This window comes from Acipenser ruthenus, chromosome 14 (assembly GCF_902713425.1).
Source record: "Acipenser ruthenus chromosome 14, fAciRut3.2 maternal haplotype, whole genome shotgun sequence".
Lineage (NCBI taxonomy): Eukaryota > Metazoa > Chordata > Actinopteri > Acipenseriformes > Acipenseridae > Acipenser > Acipenser ruthenus.
Window position 1 is genome coordinate 33,110,995 of NC_081202.1, and position 20,683 is coordinate 33,131,677.

Sequence of the window (20,683 nt, forward strand, 5' to 3'; positions counted from 1 at the left end):
GTGATTTCTATCATTTTTAATTGTTCTATTGAAAGATATAAATTACAGTAGATATTCAGCTTTATAATAAAACATCTAATTATTACATAACATAATGAAATGAAAAATAACATGGAAAAACTATTTTCATACTTTGACAAAAGTATTTGGGCCCCCTTACATTAGTATTTTGTGTTCCCACACTTTGCTTCCTTTACAGCTTGCAGTCTTTTTTTGTCTTTTGAAACCAGTTGCTTGCATCTTTCCTGAGATATTTTTGCCCACTCTTCAACACATACAGCTTTGTGTTCTTGTGGCAATGTGCTCCGCCCCTGTGTGCATTTCTGTGTTGTATGTTGCGTGTGTTAATGTTGGTGTATAGAGATTGGTACACGGGATATAAACGGGTCTGTGTTTCAAGTGGTATTTAAATTGTATAATTGTATTTAGGCACGGGATTGCACATCACTGCACGTGCATTTAAAGTAAGTAATATGCGCGCACGAGGTTGCGCATAATTAATTCACGTGCTGGGATTCAAGTGAATAATTAATTAGTAATTGAATCCCAGCACAACAGTATAAATAGATGCACGTTTCATTCACTCGGGGTTGGGTGTTCGTGAGTGGAGAACGGGTGTAGAGAGGAGGAGAACTGAAGAGAAATAAAGAATAACAATTGCTACAGCGTGCAGGAAGTGCCAGCACGGTACTTGTTTAAACGTTCGTCCGCTTGTTTTGTGTGTTAGTGCGTTTTGTTTATATATTTATTTTGGCGTAAGTGCCTTGTCCTGTTTTGTGTTTAAAACCTTTTTATTTTGCAATAAACCTTCTGAACGCTACCATTGCGTCTCAGTTTCACTCACCACTACTGTCTGTCTGTGTTTCTTCCGGGTCTGACGTGTCACCACTCAGCCAGCCTTGTGACAGTTCTGCAATCGACTTTAGTTTCCTTTTTGCAACAGCAGCCTTCAAGTCAATCCACAACATCTCGATGGGATTCAAGTCTGAGGACTGAGATGGCCAATCCAGAACTATAATCTTCCTTTTTTTGAGAAATGCCTTTGTAGACTTTGCAGAATGCTTAGGGTCATTATCCTGCTGGAATACAAACTTACATCCAATAAGCCTTCTAGCACTGGGTAACAAATGAGAATGCAAAATGTCTTGATATTTCGCAGCATTCATTGATCCTTCTACAATACAAAGGTTGCCAGTGCCTGAGGAAGAAAAACAAGCCCATATCATCATACACTGTCCACCATGTTTAACACTGGGCATGATGAACTTTTCTTTAAATTCTTCTCCTCTCTTCCACCAAATATATTGTTGCTTTCTTGGTGAAAAAAGTTACATTTTGGATTTGTCTGACCATCAAATTTGGTTGAAGAAATCATCAGGATTCTTAAAGTATTCAATGGAAAACTCCAATCGCTTTCTTTTGTGTATTGTTTTTGGTTTGCATCTTGGTTTGCATCATGGACATTCATCTTGTTAAGGTATTGTTGAATTGTTCACTCATGAATTTTTTGACCATCTTCTCTCAAGTCAAATCTTTTGCAGTAATCTGAGGCTTTTGCCGGGCTGCTCGAACGATTCTTCTTCCAGATTTTGCAGAAATCTTTCTTGGTCTTTGTGACGGGGTACACCCCACCCCTGTTTATTTGTATATATATATATTTTTTTTTTTATGGGTCAAAAATGTTTTGCAAATAATAATTCCATAAGAATGTGCTGTGTACTATCCTTGTTTAATACAAGGAATATGGAATGTTTTTTTTTTAATATTAATTAGGTTATTTGCATTTGGAACAAGAATTTCTCTGGCTGAAAAAGAACTACATGGAAACACACAACCTGAAAGTACTACCAAAACAGAGTGAGAAAAAGGTGAGTTATTTTTCTATTTCCATGAAAATTGCCCCAGTGATAATATTACTACCATAGTATTGAGAACCAATTCATATTGTGCGTCTATTGTAGTAATATTGTATCCTGATTTACCTAACTCAATTTATGGTACTGGAATTTTGTGTCCTGGGAAGGCATATTGAATTCCTGGGACACCTTCCTCAAAAACCGGGATGATCCTGGGAAAACAGGGACAGGTGGCGACCCTAAGTCTAACATGCTGTAAATTACAAACCATTCTGGTTTTTTTTGTCCAATTGATTTAGATACAAAAAATATTAGAAACTAAAAACAGTAACTTAGACCAGTTTGTATATAAGAAAACTAAATAAATAACATCTAGAATGGTTCGATAAAGTGTTGAATAAATTGGCTTACTTGAGAACTTTTTAAATAATTAAAATCCGATGATATTGAAATTCTACATCTCTTCTATAGTAAGGACACCCTCTGTTAAAGCCATGTTTGCTGATCCTTTGTCTAACTCAGTAGGAGTGATTTCACTGTATTTCTATGCTTGATGTGTTGTGAAATGTGCATGTAGATGCACTGTAAAAAAATGCTGCTATGTATTTTATGAAATGTGAACATATTGATGATTTTTAAGCTTACATAATGGAAAATGTAATTTTGCTCAACAGTGCAGTACATAGCATGAAATAACAGCATTTGGAAATGGCTGTGTTCCAGCTAAATGAGCCTGATCTCATCTGAGAGCTGGAACAACATGTCGGCTGGCTCAATCACACACTGCCTCCTCAGTTATGCCCATTTCAGAGACCTGCATTCTGAAGTTTCTCGTTAGTTCTACACACAGCTCAAGGTGACACAACCTGGAAAACTGACAATGCAGCAGAAAGTGCTGATGTAATCAAGCCAAAACAGATGCAACCTTCAGAGGTTTTTTTAGGAATTTTTTTTTTTTTTTTTTTTTAACAAAGTAGGTTGACTAGGGTCTCAAAAAAGTCTTGTGTAAAGCAAAAACCATGTCAAATATACTTTAAACCTGTCTGTCATCCGTTGGCTTGGATTAGGGAGGGGTCTCAGCAAGTAATGTAACCACCTGTACTATAACATGTGACCCACAGGGGGTGCTATGTTCCATCCCTCAGCGGTTTTAATATGTTTTGGAATGTAATTTCCATTTGCATCCATTATCAAGTCTTGCGGTAGATCCTAATGTTTATATACTTGAATGAAGATTGTTGGAGGAAATACAGCACATAAAACCTAGAGCAAAAAAGCAGTGACATTTCAACCCAAATGTGACAGGAATGGCTGGGTGGTGACATCAGACAGAAGCAGGAAGGTAAACACACACCAAGTACTGCAGTTCAAGGCGGCGTTTGCCGTTTTATTTTTAAATAATACAAAAATAAATAAAAGGTTTAAACAAAAAACACACTGTGCTCACAGAGCGAAAATAAATATTTTAAATAAAACAAATCACGAACACAAAATCCACACAGGTCAGGCAGGGCAATAGCCTTCAATGTTCCTGTATGTTTTCTTTTTAAGTTTCGTTTTTCTCTCTCCTCGCTCTCTAAGCTCAGCTCGTACACCCACCGCGAGGGTAGAGAGCTGCAGGCTTTTATGCAGGTGACCATCTCCCGATTAGCAACAAAATTAATCACTTAATTAATTCAGGAGATGGCCACCTTCTGCACGAGTTTATTAATTATTCCTGGCAGAGGACGAGCACCAATCTCGCCTCTGCCAGAACACGTTTTAAAATAAACAAAACCGCACGACTACGCCATCATCTGTAAATACAATAATAAACAATAACAAAACCCACGGCGCTTCGCCGTCTTCTACACATAATAAATAAATCATAACGATAATACTACTACTAATAATAATACAAAACAAATACAAAATAATACAGGGGCGGAGGGGGACCCCATCCTAAAATAAAATAAACAAATCAATGTAAAGGGCACCTCGCCCTGTTACAACGAACAATAAAGTATGTGCAGTACAGTCAAGTTAATTCAGTGATAACATGTGCTGATAACACTGGATCTAAACCAAGGATGGGGTATGCGCACTGTGACCCTACAAGACTCAAGTGGGAAAGCTTTCCACAAGCTTACTGCTTCTTGTATTATTAGGAAAGCATGAGACTACAAAACAAGATTAGATCAGGAAATAAATATAAATTTATATTAAAAACTTACTGTATTTAATATATATATATATATATATATATATATATATATATATATATATATATATATATATATTGCAGGTAGAAATACTATTTCATTTGATGTTTTACTGGATTTTTAAACAGTTTCTTTCAATACGGTTTCCTTTTTGCCTTTGGTATTCTAAACATTTATTTTCCTCTTGCATGAGCATTATACTGGAATAGTTTCGACACTACTTAATAAGGGAATTGCAAAACCCAGCCGATTGATTTAACACAACAACATCAGGACATAACACAATATTGAAAGTAGCCAGGGTTTATTTAAACCAAGATTACCACTTTTTGCATTTGCTTTTTTTAAGGGAGTTTCAAATTAACTTCCCTTTTCCATCCATCTTAACTTAATCCAATTGCCACCTGTTTCCCCAACACCAGAAGTGGGAATTATTAGAAATAAACGTAGTATGTGATCTCCATAGTACATGTCATCGGATGTGACACAGTAACATGAGGATGTGGAGAATATTTACTTTCAATTATTGTGTTTCCCTTTTGGGCAGCAGTGAAAGATGTAATACAAAATGGCAAAAAACATAAAATATACTTTAATATACATTTTGCAGCAATTGTTATGTCATGGTATCAAATGTGCATCATGTATAATGGTAACCCTTTTCTTCTGCAGTCTCCATGGCAACAGCCCATAAACCCCCTCCCCCTGCACCCCCTCCTAAAATTAATCTAGAGCTTAGAATGAGCCATGTTGTTGGCCTGTGTATGAAGGGTGCATTTAACTCCTAAAATAGATCATTTTCCTGGTCTTGAATTCTAGCGCTCTAACAGTGTCTATTCAGTGAGTCACAAACAGTGTGAAGTTTCATCACATTAAAATCCATTTCTCCGCCTAACACATCAAATAACTGTGTTGTTTTCTGCCCCCTCTCCCATCTGTTTCCCCTTCTACAGATCTGACCAGCTTCTTCGGCTTTAGAAAGCTCCACATTCTCAAGGAAAACCCTTTACAGTAGGCGCTGCTGTTGTTTTATAACCTCGAAATTGCTTTACCCTGCTGTGTGCCAGCTGCTTTGAGGGAAGAACTCTAGGGTGGATTAAGTTCAGATGGTTTAGTGATAATCCACAAGGACGACAATGCTGGGTTCAAGGGTTAAACTCCCCACCAGTCTGTGGCAGATGTGAGTATTCATCAAGAAGCACGAGTCTACAGACTCCCCGCCCATTGTCACAGATCTATAAAAGGAAACTGCCTTGTTGTTACTTACTGCAAATGTGTTGCTGTGTTTCAGTGAGACAACGAATAATTCAAGAAAGCTGCGCATTGTTACAGCTATACCCCTGCAGGTTTTGAATCAACAGTACAATAGTGTCAATGTAATGTTTATATTGCTATTGTATAAACGGTATTCCTTTACATTGCATTGGATTAAATACATTAAAAATGATAATACAACATAACATGCGCTAATGCTGGTGTTGATTATTCAATACATTAATGTTTGTTGTATGGAAAAGTATTTCAAATGCATTTGGAATACTTAGGCAAGTATGTCCATTTGTATTTAGTTTTGGTAGTGGAAGTATTTAAATTTGTATTTAGTTTTTCAATAAAAAGCAGAAATAGATTTGAATGTTAATCTATTAAAGTTTGAACGTTAATTTCTTAAACAGTCTGTTAATTAGTTACATCAGAAATAACTGAAACTGATTTTCCAGTCATTTTGCTTTTTCTTAAGGGTTTTGAGTGACTCTTATGAGGTTTGAAAAGTATAATATACAGGTGACCATCAAAATGAGTCGACAGGTATGTTAAAGTTCTAAGTGTAAACGGTTGTCTGATGTTAAGAATGAAAAGAACAATTACAGGTGTGTTACTGAAACAGTTGTAGCAACACGTGTGGACGTATAATGCTATATTTTTCAGAACCCCGTTGCTTACTCTTTATAGGGTTAATAATAAAGTTTTCCAAATGCATATATTGCATTGCTATATATATATATATATATAATGATATGCACATGCATGCTTCCAGTAGTATTTGAAAGGTTCTTATTTTTTTGCTTCTTGTTTTTGAATAATAAAGTGCTCTCAATGCGTTGATTATGACCATTCTGATGTTCCATTATAACCTGGCTGATGATTGCTATCTAACCCTTGTATCTCTATAGCACAGCAAGCCAAACTGTAATAAATTGACAGGACGTAGATTTATTTTAATTTAAACTCTCTAATAACAAAGCATAACCTAGGTCCAGTTGCCAGATAGTACCAGTTTATTTCCTTCTTGTATAGTTGTGAGCTTTCCTGCCAGTTGAATACCTGTAGTTTTATATATTATACTTTGTTTTAGTAAAAAACTGTACATCCTTGACACTGGTCACAAGTCAGCACTTTCCAGCTATTCTCTAGTATTATTATTGTACTTGCATTTGCTCCATCCCAACTGAACTCATCTGATGTTCAGTACAGTAACCTAATTCCACATGACTGAAGACAAGCATACGTTTGCCATCATTGCATTCATTCACATGATTTAATAAGCTACAAACAGGCTCAAATATGAAGTTAAAACATTTGCAGTGACAGCACTGTTATTGTGATTTTCACCAGTGTTTAGGCTGCTCTTCCTCAGACGAAGGGTGCATTGATACTGTGTTAAACCCTTGTGTGAAAAAGTCTTAAGGCCTCATTTACTAAGCGGCTGTAATTTGGCCAGCATTGTGGGAGCAAAATTGAGATGACTGCGCATGGCATTTTGAAAATGTCACGCCCTATTTATTAACTAAAGGCCACTGGATCTGATCATGTATCCAATTTGAACATGCATCTAAGAAGAAAACGATCCTGTGCATTCCCTATTGCACCTTGCACACTGAGTCCGTAACTGTCGTACGACAGTGATGCGTCAATTTTGGAATCGAAACAAGTTTGATTTGATCCGATTTGACGTGCGTTAATTACATTGACCAATGATAAATGACTGGGAAGACACGTGGATTCTTGCAGTTCCTGTTTTGTGTTCAACATGGCTCTAGAGAAGAGTATTCTCTGCGTAGCTAACCACGAAGAACTGTATAATAAAGCACATAAAGAATACAAGGACACCGAAAAAAAGAAAAAAAAGAAACAAGCTATTGCCATGGAGCTGGGCATGGAATTTCTGGCTCCGCACACAGAGTGTAGAAGGTAACTTTTTAGAGGAGCGAATGTTTGAAGTATAGTCCTATCGGTTTCCATTGCTATGACAAATGTATGCATTTGTGTAGTCCTACATGAAAAAATGTTAAACAGAATTGCAGAACAGTTTAAATTGTGACATTAGGGCTGTTTTCCCCATTAATCTTTTTATTATGTTGTCTAATTTGAGCTCCTGTTTCAGACTGTGATACTCCACCTGATCTTTACGCTTCTTTAAAGGGTACATAAGGACCTTTTTATTTTATTGTGTTACGTGTTCCTGTGTGTTGCTACAACTTTTTACGTAAGGTGTGTGCACACGGTATTTATTCTATTGACAAAAGGTGAAGGCGCTTACTTACTGGTGGTGGAAGGGATAAAAGTATGAGAGAGCAATAAAATAAAATATGCTGAAATAATTTAGTTTCAGTTTAAAATAATATTTTATTATCTACGCGTACTACAACAATGTGACGCCTACAATGCATCAGCATGGTTCGTTTTGTACTGTATTGCATGTAGGATAGACAAAAAAAAGCCAGGTATTAATTTAATTTTACTACTGTACTGCTTAAGGCTTTTGTACATATCTATATTTTTATGGAATAGTATTTAGTTAATTATAACTTAGTCCTGTTCCCTTAGCTCCACCTAATTATTTAAAAATTCAATTTTTACCACTTAAAATAGTCATTTTATCAATGTGTGGTTCACAACAGTACTCGATAACAAATGTTAGTCAAATAAAACCATGTTAGTTAAAATACTGAACTTGTGCTGTGTTTCTAGTACAAAATCTCTCTCTCTCTCTCTCTCTCTCTCTCTCTCTCTCTCTCTCTCTCTCTCTCTCTCTCTCTCTCTCTCTCTCTCTCTCTCTCTCTCTCTCTCTCTCTCTCTCTCTCTCTCTCTCTCTCTCTCTCTCTCTCTCTCAAATGAGCCAGTGGGGTCAGCCAGTTAATGAAGTGCCTTACTAGCCTGACCTTTCACCCCCCGTAAGACCCCAGCTGAAGCCCAAGCGGCGGTCAAACATTCTTATGTAAATGTAATCACCCGGGGAGTGCCTGGCCAGTCCCAAGAGGAGAGGCCACACATTGTAAAATCAGCCTGTCCACACGCAGGCCTGGTTGTGAAGAGCAGAAAGAAGGCAACAGCACACTTGTGCCCCTCTTCAAAGAAGCAGTAAAGGGATGGGAAGACATTTTAACTTGAATTAAAACAAACAAACATGCAATAGTTTCCTGATTAGCTATTTGATACAGGGACGCTATTTGTGAGAGGATGTGGGGTAAATGTCCCCCCAAAGTAATTTTGGTAAAATGTGAAACCACTTTCCTAACTGAATAATGGACAGGTAATTATCTACAATAATCTATGCATTGAGAAAACTTTATTATTAAATACCAACAAGACATCGTATTTTTGTATTAGATTCTACTGTTTCTCATCACAAATTAATACAACCGGACAAGGCAGTACAAGAATTAGCAAGATTCTGGGCTCAATAACTAAACTGTGTGCCTGTGCAAAACTGAACTGATGTCCTTTATCTGACACGTGCCTTGAAAGTCATTGTGCAATAAGGCTCAGAGCACAAGCAAATAATACAATCTGCACACACACACACACACACACACACACACACACACACACACATTCACTGTGGAAATAACAAACTTCTCTTAGACTTAATGCACATTCAAAAGGCACAACCACTCTCAACCAAATGCATTCCTAGAAAAACATAATAGTTTCTCTAAATACGTTTCTTTGGTTTCCTGATTTTCCAAGAGCCCCACCAAGGGAGACTGTTCAGTGTCTTAACAAAACTAGGTCACGCTATATTTAAAGGTCATTTTTTCAGTTTATTTCCTGTTAAAAACTTGCTCACCAGTGTAACAGGGCAGAGACTGGGTGCGAACTCATGGTTATAGAGCTTTTAACCTCATCTCACCGACAGAAGACAGAATCTGTAACGGCAGTGTATCACACAACACTGCCCGTTATAGTAGCATATTAACTAATGGTGGTCACGTGAAGGTTAAACTGTTGCGCAAACACCAGGGCCCTACTTGTGGTTAGGGTTGCCACCTCTGAGGTACAAAAAAACAGGGCTCCGAATGGAAGTTGAAACTCTCTTTAGAAATCCTGTATTCATCATATAGGAAACACTGATAATATTACTACTACAGTATTGACAACCAATTGATAGTGTGCATTCATTGCAGTAATATTGTATCCTGATTTATTTATATCTCTCTTCTAGTCTTTATATGGGAACATATGGATGACGCAAATGCATGATGACCTCATATGAGGATGCCATCTTTTCCCCATGTCAAGGATTAAAGTGGCGACTAGTCAACCTATTCGACTATTCAACCCTGTCAACCCTGTAAAGTACCCTGTGATGCTTGCACATGAAGGACACTATATAAATGAAATTGGTATGGTATGGTAGTTTGCGTCTTTACTCACAAACTGATTATTTCTGAGATACCCATGAAGAATCATCATGTTTTCTGTACATCCCTTAACCATTTTAGAGTTAATAAAGTCATTCATTATTGTTTTCAGGATTGCCTTTGCTCTAAGGAGTTCTAAATTCAAAGCTTGGCTAAGCTGTTATTGTGATGTCACTGTTATAAACTACAAGCTCATTTCAAAATGAAAAATAAATACGCTTTGGAACACCTGCACAGTATAACCCTTAGAAAAGTTTACCACAGTATCTTTGCAGGTTTCTATGCTTTTCCCCTGGTTATACTATATATATTTTTTAATATGCTTTACCATACCTTGCTATTCTTTACAATGCTCACCTGTGCTTTACCATGCTTTCAATGTGCTTTATTACACTTAGTTATGATTTTATTCATGGGAAACTTTGATAAGGGAAATAAATATATATATTTTTTAAACACTTGACAACAGATTTCAATGTGATGAGGAATAGCCTACAGTTCTTGTAGGCCAATATAAGCAATTTCTAACCAAGGCCTATCTGCCTTTTAATAGGATGTTGCTTTGGTAGAACAGAGAAGTGTCAAATCATGTTTTTGAACCATTTTTGAAGGAATATTGTGAACCAACAGCTACAATAGACAGCTGGGGGAATATGGTCAATTGTCTCCTATGGAACCCCTCAGGATGTAACCAAAAAACCAATAAAACCAAGTGAAACAATAAACCGTGGCAACCCCATTGTGGCTTTCTCCTTGGGTCCTGACAATGAAGGGGGAGGGGAGGGGGGAGCAAGAGAATAATAAATAAAAACAACGCTGAGAAGGTGATCTGTTTGTCAAGGTTGTTAGCAGTCAGTCACCCTGTGTTGATAATGTTACTGGCGGATAAAACACTGAACAGGCACTTTATTCCATTTCTTCAGTAATGGCATCAAATGGGAGTCTGAGCTGAATCTTATGAAGCGTGTCAGCTAAAGTGGGAGGGTAGCGTCTGAGCGAGAGGGAGAGAGAGAGAGAGGGAGACAGAGAGAGAGGAAGAGAAAGCTCCACAGGGGGAGTATTCACTTGTGGTTGTTAAAACTTAAAGGTGTAGTAAGGGTTTTTAAAATCCATTTCTTACCCTCTATAAGAATGATGTCATTTTTAACTGCTGCTGTTGTCACTGTTAAACCTGGAGTGGACTTGACATCTCTTCTATAGAGCAACTCTTTCTTTCTTTCTTTCTTTCTTTCTTTCTTTCTTTCTTTCTACCAGAAACAGCTAATACCACCTTCCTCTGAAATCACCAAAGATGCCAAGGAGTGAGGATTCCTATTTATATCTTGATAAAACTTTTTATACAGTTTTTATACAGTACTAATATCCTCTGAAACCTGATTTACCTGGTAAACAAACCCTTATAACAGTTTCCAATAGTAAAAGCATAGCAAAGTGTAATAAACAATATTGAAAGTACTAAAGAATAGCAAGGTATGGTAAAGCATATTTATAAATATGGCAAGCAAGTATAACCATGGCAAAAGTAAAAAATACTGATGAACTTTTGATGAAATACTGGTGAACTTTTATAAGGGATGGAACATGTCTGCTAATTCAAGACTGGTTACTTGCTACAGTGGTTGGGGTTCCCCAAAGGCAGGTTGTACTGTAATATTCACAGGTTCAAATGATTGGTTGGCAGGTGCTTCTGCATTAAAACGACACAAATATCACTCAAAAGTCTACATGGGCAGATTTCAATCCCCAAATGAGGGGATTTGAGGGGCTAATCATTGAGAAATGGTGCAGAATAATCTGAGCCCATCATGTGGGATTGGTGCCTTCCTCTTTGCCCGTGGTGGCCCTACACTATGTTGACAGTGTTAAGGTAGATGCATCTATTTCTTTTCAGTGAGTTAGTGATCATTTACATTTAGAAGGCTTTCTACACCACTTAAGTCCAGCTCGATGTTCTTGGTGCACATAAACAATGATGTGTACTTAAACTGCAGAATAGACACTTTTTTCTCATTTGCCCAAATAACTATGTGATGGCACCCATTGTAAAATCCACCTCTGGCTGCCATCTCCAAATTAGGCTGCAAATAAAAACAAATGACTGCTCTAAGCCCACACAGTTGTAAGTGGAATGAATACACAGCGTTTCAATGTAAGCACATTTTATTTGTTGTGACATTGTTGCTTGTTAGTAGCAGTTATATGACAACATTGTGGCCCAGGATCTTGTCCTATGGCCAGCGGGAGCCGCCCTCTTTTTTTAAAGGCAGTGTCAGTGAAAGGGGTTCGGTATTCTTTTTAAAGGCGGTGTCAGTGAAAGGGGTTCGGTATTCTTTTTAAAGGCAGTGTCAGTGAAAGGGGTTCGGTATTCTTTTTAAAGGCAGTGTCAGTGAAAGGGGTTCGGTATTCTTTTTAAAGGCAGTGTCAGTGAAAGGGGTTCGGTATTCTTTTTAAAGGCAGTGTCAGTGAAAGGGGTTCGGCATTCTTTTTAAAGGCGGTGTCAGTGAAAGGGGTTTGGTATTCTTTTTAAAGGTAGTGTTAGTGAAAGGGGTTTGGTATTCTTTTTAAAGGCGGTGTCAGTGAAAGGGGTTCGGTATTCTTTTAAAGGCAGTGTCAGTGAAAGGGGTTCGGTATTCTTTTTAAAGGCAGTGTCAGTGAAAGGGGTTCGGTATTCTTTTTAAAGGCAGTGTCAGTGAAAGGGGTTCAGTATTCTTTTTAAAGGCGGTGTCAGTGAAAGGGGTTTGGTATTCTTTTTAAAGGTAGTGTCAGTGAAAGGGGTTCGGTATTCTTTTTAAAGGCGGTGTCAGTGAAAGGGGTTCGGTATTCTTTTAAAGGCAGTGTCAGTGAAAGGGGTTCGGTATTCTTTTTAAAGGTAGTGTCAGTGAAAGGGGTTCGGTATTCTTTTAAAGGCAGTGTCAGTGAAAGGGGTTCGGTATTCTTTTTAAAGGCAGTGTCAGTGAAAGGGGTTCAGTATTCTTGGTACCTGTGAGCTTGACGTCTCGGACACTCTCCTGCCCCCCGCTTTGCTAGCTGTCTGCAGGTTGATGGGGGCTGTCTGCGGAGGCTCTGGGCTCGCTGCCTTCTGTCCGTTACTGTGTGCAGTAACCATGGGGACAGGATTCTTTGCCGGCACAACTGAAATTGCTATGCTCTGGTTGGGTGGCTTGATGAGGGAAATGGGTTTGGTGTTCCCAACAGGACAACTTCTTACCGCAAGCTTCTGTGAAGACAAAACAGAGGGGGATGCTTTTTATTAACATCCCATCTTGCGTCATATAAACACGTGCCATATATAGAACTATATATACACACAAATTGACTGCAGCTTCTTTCAGCTAATGTGTAAAGAGAATGCACAATGTGTGAAGGCCTTGGCGCCTGTGATAAACATGGTTTAATGTCTCAATTTGAAGGCCATCACCTTTCAGTTTTCTACTACAATGTAATTCCTATGTTGTTTGTTCACTACTTTCCGCCATACTCTGCACTTCCAGTTTTTATGCATTCCCTAAAGATAATCAGTTGCAAGCATAGTAGCTTCACCTCTTAGGGAAGCAAAACAGAATTAGACAACACTGGTGCTAACACCTGTTTGTATGGACTGTACACCTTGGGGTGAGGCATGTGTTGAGTACATTCAAAAGGAAGAGGCACAATCACTCCAATAGTTTTTCTTTTTACTAAACTCTTCTGAGTAGACCTGGTTAGAAGAACTGCCAACTGGATTACCTTTACACCAGTGACCACAATGACACACCATCGCCAGCCCAGCCCTCCTACTCTACAGTGAGGCTCAGGCCTACGCGATGGATGAGCAGGCAGGCTCAGTTCTGTCTGCAGCAGCGCACACAGGCAGAGAGCAGGCTGGAATAAGTATGCTAGTCACACCCGTGACAGCTCTTTGAAGAGCATGCGTTCAGAAGCTGTGATTAGTACAGCATGCTGCAGCACATTTCAGACTCCTAGAACACAGCGCTCGGCACAAATCAACATGTAATATGTGATGAATTCGGACAGTTACCGCGTCGTGCTTCCTGCTCATGTCTTTTAGATTTTTTTTTTAATTCATGTTTTTTAAATTGAAAATCTGGTTTTAATAAAAGATTAACTTTTACAAATAACCTTAAAAAAATACACCTATTATTTCTAATACCTTTTCTTGTGGTTTTTAAAGATTTTGTTTAAATGTGAAAAGAAACAAAAAAAAAAACTTTTCATTGCTTTTTTGTCATTTTTATACTGGGAATAGAGTTTGTTGATCTATATAATATATAGAGTAGTGTGGAAGGGATTTATTTCCCTTAAACAAATTGCAAGCATGTATACAAATTACACTGTTTTATTTTCCACACATTGTAAACAAAGTGCTTATAAAATATGTACTGTGCATAACTATTATTTAAAAAATATATAATTTGGTCAAATCAAACTAGAATCTCTCTCTCTCTCTCTCTCTCTCTCTCTCTCTCTCTCTCTCTCTCTCGGTTACAATTTTGCTAATAAGAAACCCTGTTTCAAAGTTCGATTAATCAAACCATACAATTATATTAGTGTCATGCCAATGGAAAGAGTATGCTTGAAACACCCCTCTGCCTCCACTGCCCAAAGCAGTACTCACGGAAATCAACGGAGAGCCAGCAAATCACTGCAAAAACATGAACACAACCACACACAGAATCAAATCAATAAAACACATTTCTTTTTAAAAAGGACATGGAGAAAAGACACAGGAGACCTGGCAGCATGCTCTAATTTAGTATGTTACCGTAGCTTTGCTGGGGGGTTATAGTTTTAGATTCATTTAGAGGCCAAAGAGAGGCTGCATATTTAGGCCTAATCAAGAGGTGCAATCCACTGGGGCCCGCTATCTGTGTATGGGGAACAGCAATGTGCTGTACATTTAGGGGAATCTTTGTTGAATTCAGCAGCTCTAAAGTAGCCTTCCAGTTTCTGTATTCAGGTAAACTATAGATGGAATGGAAAGATTCACACATTCCCAAAAAATGTATGTATTCATGCTGCTTCATGGTTTGTTTTCATTTTGTATGTGTTTATTATTCAATGATAGGAGTTCTTAATTAATTATCATTTATGTCACCAGCATAATTGACATTTGGCACTACCTCTGTGCAACCTGAAAAAGGTGTGGGCGTGTGCAGCGGTAATTTTTTCCTGCCTAAAAGAGTGAGTTAAACAGTGGGGAACATTTTCTGTTAAATATGCAAGGGGGAATAAATTACTGGTGCGCATCCCTAGGGGTAATTTCTATACTGGCCTTATTACAGAAATTCTACCTAGCTCAGGCTTACTCAAAGGTCAAACATGAATTTCTTGAACATGCCAAATATGCATGTGTGCTGAAAAAGTAATATATGATAATAAAAAGAGCACACCATGTTATTGGATAAAAAAAAGATCAAATTAAATATTATGGCAATTCAAAGTGTATTTCATTAACCTCTATCAATACTACAATATACTAATACTGTTAAACAGACAAAACCAACAACATTAATTTTTAGATAAATGTATCGACAGGGTAAACAGGCATTTTCTTAGTAAAAATCAGCACTGGGCCAAAACTATGAAGAAAGCTGTTTAGAACAGTGTATAGTTGTAAAATGTGGTAAGATTTAGTTAGAAAATCTAGCCTTATTTACTACAGACTCATACAACGTGTGTGAGGTGTCTCTTATCAATACCGCTAAGCAAAGCTGTTCAAAGTATTTGGAATTTCTGTTATAATTAATGGCCATGCGGGGGTCATGCTATGATGTGCTGGAGAGAAAACGCATCCTCTCCGACTGTACCGATGTGTCCTGTACAATACCAGCTGTCTCACTGTGGTACCCGATCCTCACAGCTTGATAGCATGAACCCAATTCTGAAATCCACTCTTCTCTGAGTAGGCTGACAGTGACTGTGCTTTGTTGTGATATTATAACCCCTCAAAAACATACAGATTTTAAAACAAACTTCATACTCTCTAAAATCTCACTAGAATTTGAAACATATAGTACCGCCAAAAAAATAAATTACTACATCACAATAGCACCTCATTCCTGCCTGTAGCTGTACTTTTTTAATGTGTAGTTTTTATAGTTTAAAAACCAAAAACTATAACCTTCGATTTGATACCTTAAAATTTTGATAGACCCCGGTGTTAGATATTATTACTAATAATTAAGAGACACCCTTCATGCAATGTTACTGAAATCACACAACAAAGGCGATGCTGCTATTAAACATACAAAGTGTTTGTTATTTTTAGAGCTGTAGAGCTCTACTATATTTTCTCTGCACGGATCACATCTATACACATAGGATTAGATGCACTAGAATTAGGACGAATTCTTGATTTCTCATACAAGATTTAGAATTTCGTTTTTGACGGCACGGATTCTCACATATTTCCAAATAATCCTGCAGCAATAATGCAACCAAACATCAGGGGATCAATGCAGGAGTCGATTTGCAAAGGCCCCGCAGCTCAATGCTGCACCTGGAGCCCTAAACATGCAGTATTGTTTGACATTCTGTGTAAAAGATCATTATTGAAATTCACACAACAAAGGGAGGGGTGGGGGGAGAGGGGTCTTGACATAAAATAAATTAGTGTTCATTTTCTTCCCCGTCTAAATATTCTTTTGGCTTCTCGTTCAGTTCAGCAGCGCACGTTGCTGAATGTTGTGTTTTGGCTGAATGTTGTGTTTTGGCTGAATGAACGCAATCGATATTGATTGGATGGTGTTTGATAGTCAGGGTTATTGCTGTGTCGCACATGAATCTTTTGTTTGGGCGCTCAGACATACATTTTTCAATCACTATTGACTCCTTCCCTTGAAACAGAACAGGCTAGAAGGTGCAATGTTTGGAATGTTATTTCTTCCTCACGGAGAAGGCTGCGACGTGAAGGTTTGAAACAATATCAGCACATGCTATTTATTCCAAAGAACCAGCCTCTGAATATATTCAGAACCTGGAAATGCTTGTGCTAGTTGTCTTGTTACTCATATGTCTGCAATACTTTGACACCATAGTTACAGAACATGGGTATACTGGTGGCATTCATTGGATCCCAGCTACATATGTTGAGAAGAGAGAACAGGTGGCTCATATTATTGAATATTCTCTGCATGACCAACCTTTCCAAAAACAAGGAGATATATATCACTATATATCACATATGGATTATGATTAATTCTATGTGATTTATCGACCTCCTACCAACGTATTCATAAACTGTTTTAAGGAATGATTTGTTAGGGACTGTATTTACTAAATCAAGTTTGCGGTTTACAAAACATTTTTCAAACGTTTTTGCAACGTTTAGTGGTACTCTCAGTTTTCAAGGAGCTGTCTTACCAAAGAGAATGTTCATGGACAGTTAAAAAAAGGTTTATTGTAATTTTTGTTTTTCTTATTCACATGTTGTATCAAAGGATATTGCATGGTTCCGTATGTGCTATTAACCACATGAGACTGGTCTGATATAACTAACTTGAACTAGGTGATTACTGAAGGTATATAATACACTTGGATATTGCTTCACAAGCAATCATTATACCACAGGCAATAAGAAGACTTAATTGTTTTCCTTGTTCACTTGTGCAACACCCCTAGGGGTACGGGATGTTCTTTCTAACTTTTCTTGATAAATCTTTTCACGTTTTTTTTTTTTTCAAAGCCTCTAGTGAGAAAGAAGGAGATTTCCTGAGGGGTTTAACCTGCCATTAAACTTCTCAACCTTTTTTTCTTTCAACTCCTTCGAGGATGACAGTGATTGTTCAGACAATGCTGAAAGCACTGCGAGCATTAGGAAATTCGCTCGGATTCGAAGTGTGCTGTGTCCTTGTTGTTATGGTGATAGGTTCAAATTACTGCAGCTGGGAGGAGGATCTCTCTGCTTTTTTTCCATGTTGTAACGATTGCAATTGCTGCCAGCCCTATTATTTTGAACCACTTAGTAGCAGAGTAGAATAAAAGGATGGAAAAGCAGAGTGCACCAGGAAAGGTACAGCAATTGTCTTCAAGCAGGAAAACAGAAGTAAGAGTCAGGTTCTGTCTGTGCCTCAATGTGCACCACACAAGAAGTGCACTTTCCAGGTTATCCGCCATCTTATATGGGTGTCCACTGCAATGCCTGAAGCACAACGCAGCTGAGTTTCATATATATTTTTATTCTGCAAACATGCAAGTTCTGCTGCTCCACCTTTGAAGTCCAAAATCAGTACCGTATGCAATGTTCTGGCATGGAAAACTACTTTTAACAGTCTGGTAATTGTCTGCCACAATCTTTACAATTAATCAATTTAAATGCAAATTATTTCATTTTAATTTTACGGTTTGTTCCACTGAGGCATTTGTATACAGTTTAGAAAAATATCATATCACTGGCTGTACAAAGTACATACAGCAGGGGGTGTTAATAGATAGGAGGGTCTCTGGTAAATAAACATACATGCTGGGGCTCATTACTGATGGTCTGTGAAGAAATTCCTGTAAAGAAATGTTCCAAATATGTTAATAAGCAGCACAGTATTATGTCCATCTCACAAGTTCAGTGTACGACAATCCTGTTCAATTTTTCACTGAAATATAATCTTTTGTAATCCATAGTTTAGCCTTCTGTGCATCACCAGAAAGCAGCCTTTGTTGGCTTGCCAGTTTGTTTACATTACCTGAGGCAGTTTTCGCTGCAGGCACACATTTCTGAGCCAACCAAAAATGGAGTGTTCCCACTTAGTTTATTTTCTATATTTTTTGTGGTAGCTAATGGTAAATGATTAATTCATTAAAACAATCACTACACCCAGAGCTACAACACTATACTATGTTGGTTTCTTGTCTAGTAGTGAAAATGCTGGTTACAGTATTCAGGAGGAATGTGTCGAGGTTTCGTGTAGAAACATGATTGAATGGGAATACTTCAGAGCATTGAACTGAATGATTGTCAACACCATACCCATGGAAAGGAAAGGTAGGAACTCATTACAGGGGCAGTGCAAGCTATTTACAATGTGTCTGACTTGAGACAAACTGACTTGGCCTCCGTCCAATCAAATCTTTCTTAATCTTCACACTGCCCAGATTTCTTCCACATCATTTGATATCATTAAAACTTCTGTCCACGGGAGGAGGTCTGGTGCCATTCCTGTTCAAATCAGAAAAACCTTTTTTCCTTAAATTGTGCAGAATGCAAACCTGTAAATGATTTTTCTTGCACCTCGTGTTGCAAACCTGAGACATCTGGCTTGGTGTTAAACACATTTAAGCACTGAAACTAGGAGGATGTTCCACAGTTTAGTTTTCTCACAGCCAAGCTAGGGCATGTGCATCTATTTTCAGTCAGGAAACACGTGCCATAGATTATTTATTAAAGCTTAGACTAGACAACACTACTACGTTATACATTTTACACTACATTCTTTGGCCTTTCGAGGTACCCCTGCCTATAAATGAACTCGCAGATAAGTGGAGAGGCTGACCGCAGAGAAGCCATGGGCAGGGGGCAGAATTGCTGCCTTCCCCCGTTAGAGGAAGCCAAGAAGCAGGTGGAGGCTGGGGAGGAGGAGGCGAACTCTGGCGCACAGCAGGAGTGGAATGGATTGAGATGAGATGTTTACTGGATGTTTATGTGATTTGAAGGTTAAAGTGAGTTTCCTGCCTGAACCACCGCTTTGCTTAATAAAATAGCTGGACAATAAACTCTGCATAACTTGTGTTAATGGATGTCCTTACCACGTTTCATCACAATATTCAATGGCTATTTCTATTACCAGAACAATGTTCTCTAGGTCAATGTACATATGTAGCTTTGACATAAGTAGCGTACGTACGCAAAGATGGACTAATAGGTGCCTTCTAATATCTACGGACTATGATTAATAACTTTAAAAGAAAGTCCTCAGCAATTCCATCACAATTGGATAAGCAGTTCTTTATATAAGTATGGAGAGCCAGAGAGAATTTAAAAACAGCAAACAGCTCTGTATCCAAGGAGAATCAGAATCCAACAGAAAAAAGTAATTGATAAAATGAAAATTCACTATTTCACAAACTAGCCACAACATTTCTGCTTCTGCCTTCTTCAGATAGTATGGTAGAAATACCAAGCAAAGTCTAGCTGGCTATTTCCACCATGCTAACTGAAGAAGGTGCTAATTACCGTAAAGCTTCTATGTTACGCAGAATTCTGTATCCCCTTAGATTTGACGCCTGCATAGATCAAGATCAAAAAGTGTTTTAAAGGAAAAATTCAGTTTTATCAGGTTACTTTTAATCAAGGGTTTTGTGTATTGAGCAACGCAGGAGGCTGAGTGTACTGTAGAAAATCAGTGGTGTTTAATGTGCTCTTTTATTTTGCTACAGAATTAGTTTGGGCTTGTTTTCAATATTTTTTGCAAACTGCAGCAGAACTCCATGGCAGTGCTTGAGAACACAGCGGGACTCAGGCGCAGGAATACTGCGCATTCACGTCTGGCTTGCATCTGCATCTGCATCTGCACAGGCATGGAATCATGCAGGGACACAGAAGTCTATGGGGATACAGAAATCTACGTAACACCGGCGCATATTAGAGTGAGCTTTCGGTTTATGAATTACTTTTCCTTTTCTTCTTCATTGTATATATACATCTATAAACCGATGGATATATATATATACAGGTAGTGAACAAAAAAATGGAAACACCTGGGTAAATGAGGGACACCAAGTATATTGAAAGCAAGGGCTTCCACACAGGTGTGGCTCATGCGTTAGTTAAGCAAATAACATCCCGGCATGCTCAGGGTCATGTTTAAAAATGCTGGACAGGCCTGGTTGCCTATAATTATAGCAAGCATGGCTGCAAGAGGAGACCTCAGTGACTTTGAAAGAGGGGTGATTGTTGGGGCACGTTTGGCAGGAGCTTCATTGACCAAGACAGCTCAACTTGCTGATGTTTCACAAGCAACGGTGTCTAAGGTGATGTCGGCATGGAACTCCT

At 38.1% G+C, this 20,683-nt stretch overlaps 1 protein-coding gene across 4 annotated transcripts in view; it reads right to left on the minus strand.

Annotated features, from left to right (window-relative positions):
• Positions 1-20,683, minus strand: part of LOC117420159 (PHD finger protein 21B-like) — a 99,977-nt gene that overhangs the window by 26,892 nt on the left and 52,402 nt on the right. For all 4 annotated transcript variants that reach the window (XM_058986402.1, XM_034033740.3, XM_058986403.1 and 1 more), the window contains one exon: positions 12,680-12,916. In XM_058986402.1, coding sequence (XP_058842385.1) covers positions 12,680-12,916 — 237 coding nt within the window. The remainder of the gene's footprint in view (positions 1-12,679; positions 12,917-20,683) is intronic.